The sequence below is a fragment of the Otolemur garnettii genome, unplaced genomic scaffold, assembly GCF_000181295.1.
Source record: "Otolemur garnettii isolate 467f Iridium unplaced genomic scaffold, OtoGar3 scaffold00098, whole genome shotgun sequence".
Taxonomy (NCBI): domain Eukaryota; kingdom Metazoa; phylum Chordata; class Mammalia; order Primates; family Galagidae; genus Otolemur; species Otolemur garnettii.
In genome coordinates, this window is record NW_003852493.1 from 4859168 (window position 1) to 4870034 (window position 10867).

General features: G+C 39.5%; 1 protein-coding gene across 3 annotated transcripts in view; it reads right to left on the reverse strand.

The window, feature by feature from the left end:
- Positions 1 to 10069, reverse strand: part of ACVR1C (activin A receptor type 1C) — a 106297-nt gene extending 96228 nt beyond the window's left edge. For all 3 annotated transcript variants that reach the window (XM_023516818.1, XM_023516819.1, XM_012808980.2), the window contains exon 1: positions 9766 to 10069. In XM_023516818.1, coding sequence (XP_023372586.1) covers positions 9766 to 9838 — 73 coding nt within the window. In that variant the 5' untranslated portion in view covers positions 9839 to 10069. The remainder of the gene's footprint in view (positions 1 to 9765) is intronic.
- Positions 10070 to 10867: the final 798 nt, after the last annotated feature.

Here is a 10867-nt window from a genome sequence, read left to right on the forward strand (position 1 = left end):
TGGAGAACCCTCAAAGAACTCAAGCTAGACCTCCCATTTGATCCTGCAATCCCATTACTGGGCATCTACCCAGAAGGAAAAAAATCCTTTTATCATAAGGATATTTGCTCTAGACTGTTTACTGCAGCTCAATTTACAATGAACAAAATGTAGAAATAGCCTAAATCCTCACCAACCCAGGAATGTATTAATAACCTGTGGTATATGTACACCATGGAATACTATTCAGCTATTTTAAAAAATAGAGACTTTACAGCCTTTGTATTAACCTGGATGGAAGTGGAACACATTTCTTAGTAAAGCATCACAAGAATGGAGAAGCATGAATCCTATGTACTCAATTTTGATATGAGGACAATTAGTGACATGGTGGAGGTAGGGGAAGGGGAGAGCAGAGAGAGAAAGGAGAGAGGGGTAGGGGAAAGGAAGAGCAGAGAGAGAGAAGGAGGGAGGGGGATGGGGTCTTGGGTGTGTGCCACACCTTTTGGAAGCAAGAGACAATTGTAAGAGGGACTTTACCTACAAATGCAATCAGTGTAACCTGGTTTCTTGTACCCTCAATGAATCCCCAACAATAAATAAAAAATAAATAAATAAATAAATAAATAAAATAAAATGTGGTATATGTAAACAAAAGATATTAAAAGTAAAATTTTAGAGAAAAATGAAATTGAAATAAAACTTTTGGAAAACAAAAATGTATTAGAATTTGTTGCCATCAGAACTGAATCACAAGTAATGATGAAGGAAATTCTTCAGACTGAAAGAAAGTGACACCAGAAGTAAACTCAGATTTATACAAAACAATGAAGAGCACTGAGCACAGGAAATGATGAAAAGATGGGTAAACATAATATACTATATTCATTTTTTACTTATTAAAATATAAAAATATTAAAGCAAAAAAACTATGTATTTCAAGGTTTATAAAATAAAACATATAAGATTAATAACACAAAAGACAAAAAGAGAAATGGAGGCATCTGATGGTAAGTTTTGTAAATAAACTATGATAATTTAAAGATGGATATTATATATTTTGGATAAATCACTAAAAATAAAATAAAGAAGTAATAGCTTAGAAACTAATAGTGAAAATAATATGTAATATTATATTTCATCAGTTATACCAAATGAAAACAAGAGGGGGACATGAATGATATAGAAATAATAACATAACAGATTCACACACAACCACATTGATAAATATATTAAATGTATTATGTTCTAAATGTTCTAATTAAAAGACAGGTAAGTAAGACAGGATAAAAAAGCAGGACCCAAACATAGCTCTCTATAAGAAACTCAATTTAAATATAAAGATACGTATAAGTTTTAAGATTACAAAAGGTGGGCTGGTTATACTGACAAAGTAGATCTCAAGGCAAGGAATATTATCAATGAGAAAGAAAAGCATGTCATAATAACAAATATTACACCAGAAAAAGTAGTAGGCTTCCCAATAATAAGTATGCTACAAGATGATATAAAAATCCTAAATGCATGTACCCCCCAAATTTTCAAATACATGAAGCAAAAATTGGGAAAAGTAGGTAAATCAACAAGTAAAGGAGAAACATCAACAATCTCCTCTCAATAATTGATATAACAAGAAAACAGAAAACCAGTAAAGATAGAAAAGTCTTCAATAACACTGTCAAGCAACTTGACCTAACTGACATTTATACAACACTCCACTCATTGAAAATAAAATATATATTATTTTCAAGTGCATATGAAATATATTCAGACACATGCCAGCCTATAAAACAAAGACAAATGAATTCAAAATATCAGAAATCATATTCATCAAGTTATAGATTATTTCATCCCCAGTAGATTTAAAGCAGAATTCAATAACATAATTTTAACAAAATGTTTGGTAGTTAAATAACACACCCCCAAGTAATACACATGCTCAAAAAAATTGCAAACAATGTGTGACAATATTTTAAACTCAATATAAATGAAAACATAACATACCACAATTTATGGATAAGCTTGAAGCAGCTGCCAAGAGGGAAATTTACAGGTTTATGTTACAAGCTTAATTATATTAGAAAAGAAGAAAGGCCTTAAATGTATGAACCATGGCCAACTTGCTGGCCCACTTATGAATAAAGTTTTATTGAAGCTTTATTTCAATTGAAATAAAGCAACACTTATTTGTTTCTATTTTAACTTTAGTTGCTTTCATACTACACAGGCAAAATTATATGGCTCACCAAGCCTAAAATATATACTGTCTGACCCTGTAAGAAAATGTTGCCAATAGTTAATATAAGGTACCACATAAAGAAGTGAGAATTAAAAATAATAAATTAAACCCAAAAAGTAGGCATAAGGAAGAAAAAAGTGAAAAGCAGAAAATAACTCTAAAACAAAAAAAAATTAATAAAACTAAAGCCAAAATCTTGATAAGTCTCCAGCTAAACTGAACAAGGTAAAAAAGGGGGGAGGGATTCAAATTCCTAATGTTAGACATATTAAAGGGACCATCACTATGAATTCTATAAATATTCAAAGGAAAATAAAGAAATACAATGAAAATCTTCATGGTGGAGTAAAACATTCTAAAGGAGCATCTTCATCTTGATTTGGCACAATAACTTTCAAATCTTTTTAAAGGAGTCAATTTCTTCTCCCTGCAAAAAGCAATCACTTCTTTTTTTATTTTTTTGAAACAGAGTCTTACTCTGTCACCCTGGGTACAGTGCTCTGTTGTCATAGCTCATAGCAACCTCAAACTCTTGGGCTCAAGTGACCTTCATGCCTCAGCTTCTGGAGTACTTGGGACTACAGGCACCTGCTACAACGCCCGGCTAATTTTTCTAGTAGAAACAGGGTCTCGCTCTTACGCAGGCTGATCTCAAACTCCTGAGCTCAAGCAATCCACCTACCTCAGCCTCCCAGAGTGCTGGGATCACAGACGTGAGCCACGGCGCCCGGCCTAAAAAGCAGTGTCTTTTTATAAAATTTAGCTAGAGGACAGCTATCGGAAAGAATTTTTTTAAGTTCCATTCAGTTATACTTTTATTATCCTATAAGGAATGCTCTGATAATTACATGATTATTCAGTCTTTCAAATTTTGTATATTGCCTATTTCCTAGAAATACAAACTACAGTTGCAAGTAGAAATAAAGTGAGAATGCAACCTCACCATGACTATCAGAGTAGGCAAATATTCACAGGGTGGAAATTTTATTCTTGGAGAGCAATAATGGGATGGTACAGAAGAAGAAAATATACACTCCTAGAGGAGCAAGCCAGGAAAATGTCATCAGATAAAATTGTGAGATGTGATGAGTTAGTAATTTTTAATACATTTTGGCTCTGTTTTAAAACAATCTGGTTTTTAAAAATTGTGTTCATCTGGATTACCACATTAACATCTCTCGGATAAGCATACATTTATAAAAGTAAACATTTTGTTGTTTTTACTTCCTATTATTTTTAAATTGACACATAATTGTATATATTTATAGGGTATAAAGTGATGTTTTGATACATGAATACAATGCACAATTCTCAAACCAGGGTAATTAGCATATCCATCATCTCAAACACTTATCTTTATGTGGAAAACATTAAAAATTTGCTCTTCTACTAAAGTACAACCTCTATAAGTTGACCACCCATGGGACTGTTAAAAACTGCTCAACATAAGGAACTAGGCCTACTGTACTGATACATATGTGTGGTTCATGTCCAATCTACAAAAATTAGGTCAACTTAAGAAGATGGTCAATGTAGGGAGGTAGTCAACAATGGAGGTTCTACTGAAAATATCCAGATCCTGATGGATTGATTACATGTCTTTCTAATACTGTTGTTCACCACAGAGTCTTTATTTCAATCAGTTATGGAGTTGCACAAAAATGTATAAGCTATTTAAGATGCAGAGATGGGGCATCTATCCTTGTCCTTTTACTAACCATAAGACGCGAATGACAAAATGGATTGGGAGAAAGTGTATGTTTCTCTCAAAATGTGAGCATCCTAATGATTTTCCCAATGTGAAAAGTTTAATGAAAAAGTAGATTGATCTAATTTGGGATGTTTAAGTCCTTGGCAAATTTAAATTGTTTAAAAAAATAATAATAAGTCAAGTTCTTGAGTCATACTGAATGATTCACCCATGAATTCTTAAGAAGATTAATTTAAAACAGTTCCAAAGAAATAGTATCATTGCATGCCTACTCTCTTAAAAGACAGAAGAGAACAACAGAAAGGGAAAGCTATTGCAGAAGAGAAAAAGTGAAGCACCAGGACAAAGCAGAACCTTCTTATCCTGACTGGCCAATCAGAGCAGTGAATTCAAGAGGCACCTGATGAGCCAGGGTCTCTCGGGAAATAAGGTCTCCTGTCTGGTTCACTTTCCTACTCCCCCCGCCCCAACACCTGCTTTATTTCTGACTGGATCCCTAAGGAAGAAGAGTAGTGATTTATAGTGTTCAAATTTCAGGGAACCCAATGGCCTCTACGCTTAAGGAGTGCAGCTTTCAAAGAACAAGAAAGCCACAGGGTTCAAGATCGTGGCCCTGACTTCTACCACTTTTCTATAGCAAGTGTGGAAGAAAAGGCCCAGCCTCCTCTGTTATGGACTCTACTCCACATTTTCCTCACTTAGCAGTTGCCCCTGAATTTATTACCGGAACTCTTGCCAGAGTTTCCAAGGGAGCTGGGCTCAAGTGAAGTATTGGAAATAGCATGCCTTTGCCCTGCTGCCTCTCTGGCTTCATTTTGCTAGGTATCGGATGGTCTTTCAATGGTTTCATAGCATCAGGATCCAGGATTCTGGTTTATCACAGGTCCCTTTTCTTTATCCTTCAGCTACTTAGCTGTTAAGAGTTTAGAAAAGAAGATGGTATTGGAATTATGCCATGCAATTTGGAAAGAAAGCCTCAGGTAACAGGAAAAAAATTGTTTTGCTTTGTGTCTCCTCCTTTTTCTAGCTATCCCCTCTTGACTGACTAGTGATAGGGCAGAGCTGAGGCAAGATAGTATTTGGGTATCCCTAGGTTCCTCTAGCATGATTGTCACTTCTATATCAATCACCTAAGAACATATCTACATTTCTTAAACAATGTAAGGATAACCCTGGAGATTCTGACTGTTGACTGAAAAATGTAAGACCTACAAGGTCAAAGCAATGTGAAAATCAAGAAGAAACCTCACAAATGTAAATGACAAAGTATGATACACAGTGTACTCTGTGCTTGGAGTTTTTCCTTTGTTTTCTTGTTCACTTTATATTTGAAAATTAATTTTCTCATTTCATTATGTATTAAAACAAACCCTTTATATACATGTGACCATGTCTGTTTGAGTTTTTTAATGATCCACACCTACTGCTGCCTGTTTATACGGCACTTTCCACTACAAATCTCAAAATGAAAATAACACTAATCGTTTAGTAGCCACCCTTGTAGGTCAAGACTAAGCTAGAGCAAGAACTAAAAAACTTCTAGCTGGTATTTGTGTATCCATGTCCCCTTGCCAAAGGACTTGCCATCACTCTCTAAGGAAAAAAGCTCTAAAACCTCAAACCACATCAGATTACCAGGCCCTATGTAGTTCAATGCCCTCCCTAAGCCCGACTCCTCTACTCTTAACCTTCTTATCTACAGCAAGAGATACAAGTACTGCCAAGAAAAATTCAACAAACTGGATCTCAAAGACTGCCTGGAAGCATTTACCCTAAAAAAGAAGCACATGAAAGTTTATTCCAAAGAAAAATACTCTAAAAATGTATCTGCAAATAACAACCACTTTCAAAAGACAGTACATTTGGGAAAAACCAATTGCTTTCATGTAACAATCACTTCTAGGGAGTTAAGAGAATTATCCTCTTTATCACACATACTTTCATATGTCAATATTCATGAAAGACTAGGAAAGACTAGGTACCCTCTGGTTCTCGCAGAAGCAGTGGGTCACCCTGTGCAAAGAACTGGGAGTGACCCACTCAGAGATGCCCATGACAATAGGACTAACAGAGATAGTAGGAGAAGTTTTAAGGGACAAGGAACAGAAAATGGTTCTTCACTTCTCTTTTTAATAAAGAGGCAGGAATATATGTATCAGGAACAATTCATTGTACACCAGTATTTTTTTTTTTTTTTTGGAGACAGAGTCTCACTTTGTCACCCTCGGTAGAGTGCTGTGGCATCACATCTCACAGCAACCTCAAACTCTTGGGCTTAAGCGATTCTCTTGCCTCAGCCTCCCGAGTAGCTGGGATTACAGGTGTACACCAGTATTTTTGCATGTGTTGGTTTGCTAGACAAAAATACAGAACACCCAGTTTAATTGGAATTAAACAACTAATATTTAATATATGTGTCCCATGTCATATTTGTAACACACTTAAGCTAAAAATTTATTCATTGTGCATCTGAAATTCAATTTAACTGGGTGTTCCATGTTTTATTTGTGAAGTCTGTAGCCCTGTTTAATGCATCTTTCAAAAATTATCTGTTACATGCCGTTGGCTCTCGATTTTTTATTATCAGCCCAAATGTGTCCCCTGAATTCCAGACCATAGACCTAATAGCTTGCTTGACATCTCCATTTCAGTGTCTAATCGGCATTTTAAACTCAACATATCCAAAATTGAGTTCCATCTGCCACCATCCCTTTCCTATTCCCAGATCAGCTTCTTCATCAGCCTGCCCTATCCCAGTGAGGGGTACACTCTTCCATCGCTTGGGTAAAAAAATTTAGTGTCATCCTTAACTCCTCACTTCATCTCACACCTCAAAATCCTTTATTTTTTGTATAAGTTTAGTAATTGAGAGAAAATCTCTATTTTATATTCCTGTAACTAGCTAACAGGTTTAGGCAGTGCAATCCAAGAAGTAAGTCACCAAGGGCTTCTGCACAGAGTTTCTCCTGGGCCACAGATGCCTTTTCCTTCGAAGCAGAGAGCCTCTTGGCATGTCAATTAACAAACAAATCACTGTGCTTAAAGAAGGGCAAAGGTGGCAGAAATCTTTTGCACTCATAGACTTAGCCCCAGGCTTTCGCTTTCACTTCCAGAAGTACTGCTGAGAACCCTTACTGGGAACTGCTAACTGTTGTTGGGGGGAGGCGGATTCCCACTACCTGACACTCCCACCCCCAACCTGGTTATTACTTCTCTTTTCACTTTTAGAGTAAGAGCTTATAGCTTTCTAGAGTGTCAGTAATGCTGTCTGGATCAAAAGACAATGTTCGTGAAATTGGAAGAGAATGCAGTGTGTAAGTCTACACAACATCCAAATCACAGCATCAAAGTGGAGGACTCTCAGGCATTTTCTGTCAATTATTTGTTTAGTACACATGATAAATGTTGTGAGACTGAGTCAAGTCTTTTTATCAAACATCAAGGAATCTAGAACATAGACAATCACAGCAACTCAGAGCTGCCTCATTTAAAAAAAAAAAAAAAAAAAGTCCTGTCCAGACTAGGACATAGCTTTCCTAAGTTTCCAACAGCTACTGGGATGTGCAAAAAGGAACCTGGGTCCCTTGTCTACTGTCAATGTATGACATCTCTAAGGTGACATTAAAAAACTAGATGGGAACAGCCAATGCAAAAACGGTCTATTGGCTTCTCATGTTTTCAGATATTTAAGATCCTAGGCCAACTGGAAGGTGGTGTTTTCTGCCATGGAGTTTCGCTATGTCATCATGTCAAAAATGACTTTTCATATAACTTTCCAACAACAGCAAGCACCTGTTCATAAATGGCTAGTATAATTAACAAGGGGATTTGCAAAAATGACCAGGTCAAAAAATGAGTAACCATGTGAGAAAACCAACTAAAAAAAAAAAAAAAAAAAAAAAAGAAGAACAAAACTACCTTGAATCTCCACTAAATAGCCAAAGATTTGCAAAAACTTAAGAATAAACAATGCAAATACTAATAGACATTGTTTATGCGTGGCACAAAAAGGAGTAAAAGTTTTTTAAGGAGCTTTAAAAATGCTTGCATTTAACATAGGAAAGTTTGTAGAAAAAGTTAGACTTGAGTCAATATGTCTCTACTATATAAACACGTTACTCCATATCATGCATTTTTCTTAGACTTCAGAATTTAAGGAAACAATCAAATTTGTATGGATGATTTTTTTTTTGCATATTTCAATGTCAAAATTTTCTATGCCTTTTCAAGGACATAATGAGGCATGTTTTCTTATGTTGCTATCCTCAGGGTCTCTGAAATTTTCTAAAGATAGTGTCACATAACAAAATATACCTTTCAAGCTAGATTTTAAAATAATTTAGTCTGTTAAAATGTCTGCAGCCAAATTATCAGCTCCCCCAAATAAAAAGTGTTGTACAAAAAGCTTACAGAAGCATTTTCACAGGTGCCCAGTCAAAACTGTGATCTCTGGAAGACTTTTTTTTTTTTTTTTTTTTTTTTGGGTGTTAAACTGTCAAGAGCACTTTCAGTATCCCAAATTAACAGAGTTCTGAATAACTTTTTTATAAAGACCTTCCCATAGTTGGCTTTCTTCCCATTGACGAATTTATTAACTCTAAAGGCAAATATTCCATTTTATCCCATCATCTTTCTTGAGAGTCTTGGGTTAACTGCCTTTCTAAAAAATAACTGGAATGCTTTCATCTTCAGGATTTATCAATTATTCCTTTCCAATATTCAGATTTTTGCTTGAATAACGGATTTGGTAATTCTCTCAGGCCATCTGAAATCTGTACATGACAGCAATCATACTATTCAAAACATTCTCTTGCACATGTCACTAAGAGGAAAACTACCCACCCTGAGTATAGCTATTAATGTCAAACAGATTGTCATCTTGGAAAACAAAACTGCATCAAAATTTAGCTTCGGACTAAGTACAACTCTACAGAAAAACACCAGGTTTTTATATGCAAATGTCTTCAACGTCTGATTGAAATGTTTAAAGAATGAGTTAGTAAGGAATCTGCTCTACATAATCCAGGACGATGTAATGAAAATAGTTAGTTAAAGGGTTTTTTAGTCCTAGCACATTATGATTTTACCAAGAATGCATGTGCCCCAGTTTCTAGAAAACATTGTAAAGAAACGTTTGGTTTCTAGCTTAGGTCGAGGGCTCTATTTAGCCTATCAAGGCTCAGACCTGTTATAAATGCTGGGGCGCTTGCCAGAATTTTTTTTTCCCTGGAACTCTGAGTAAAGATCGTACCTCGAAAGCAATGTGCGCTGCAAACCACACAGATTTAAGCTCCCACTCTTGCCTCCCTACCTTGGCACCAGTGGCTTTTGGTGCATCCCTGGACTCCTAAAACTCAAAACTAAGTCGTCACCTCCCTCCACCACCATGCCATCATCCTTGTGCAGCTCTTAGGGGCTCAGCAAAGAAAGTGCCCAAAGCGCACCTGCAGACCTCCAGTCCCTGCAGGGTGAACTCCTGGTGCCACCCATCTCCCAGCTGGGCGCGCACCCACAAACGCTCTCCTACTCTCTCTGCTGCAAACTGCCCACAAATTAGTCACCCATCTCACCCCCACTACTTATACCCCCACGTCCCTGCAGCTTTATCCCGCCTCCTGGTGGCTTTGTCCCCAACACACCTGTCTACCCTATAGCTGCCAGACGTCAGGTGCCCACGCTGAGCCCTATCCCGCGTCCCTTGGATTCGACTGGTGCTTCCCCTCCACCCAGCAGGTCAACCTGCACGGACCGCCTGCTTTCCCCGCTCCCGTGCCCACCCACAGACTACCCCCAACTTCCACCCTCGCGGGCCCCGGGGAAAAATCACCCGCCGTACCTGCCGAGAGCTCGGCGGCCGCGGCGAGCAGCAGGAGAGCCTGGCGGAGCACGGAGCGGAGTGCCCGGGTCATGGCCACCAGGCGGCCACGCCGGGGCTGCGAGGCCCCAGAGCGGAGCGCGGCAGCCGGGGCAGCACGGGTCGCTTCGAAGTTCCCGGGCCGCGGGAGGGGAGCGCAGCCCGACACCCTTTTGAAGTGTGCAGTTGGCTCTAGGCGGCGCGGGCGCCCCCCTCCCCTGCCTCCCCCATCCCACGCCCCCCGCGGCTGGCGGCGCGCTGCGCTCCTGCCACTGGCCCCAGCGGCGGGCTGGGGGGGCGGGGGGGCCACAGAGCCCGCCCCTGCCGCGCCTCCGCCCCCTGCGCCCTCCCGCGCCGCCCCGGCCTGGAGCAGCCGACTGGCGGGCAAAGGCGGCCGGGCGTCTGGGCGCTGAGCTCGCCCAGAGCTGGAGAGAGGAAAGAGCGAGCGGTGGGCGAGCAGTGCGGAGCCCCTGAGACGAGATACCCCGGAAGGGGAGTCGGGACGGGAAGGGGAGTCGGGACGGAAGGGACTTTGGGAAAACTTAAACCACGCAGCAATTGCTTCCTAACGATCCGCTCTCTAGTCTCCTGAGGCAGATCCCCCCTTCCAATTCTCTTGATTTTCACTTATTGTCCAGGGTCCTTCAATCTAATTAGACTTCGTCGCGAGTAACCCCCCAGTATTCCCACATGCTTGTCCCACCACCGCACAGGGCTGTGCGCGCGTCTGTGGAAGGGCGCCCTCTCTGTCCGTCCCTGGAAATAACGAGTTGCCCCACTGCCTTCAGACGTAGGTAGTTTGGGCTTAACAAACTTCATCTTTTACCCGATGCCTTCTAGGGACCCTCCCCTCTAAGAATGGCGACCAAAGCTGGACCACCTGCGCCAGGTGATGTGGCCGTCTACAAAGTGTAATCCAGGTTGGTGGTAAAGGACCTGACCTACGGAAGGCATCCCAGCAGCTACAATTTCAGAAATTGAAAAACTGGGGGTGGGGAGGAGGCGATTCAAACACATGGATTAAGGAGAAAGAAAGAATTGTTTTAAATAATATACTAGAAGCTTGACTGAGTGTTGGTAAAAT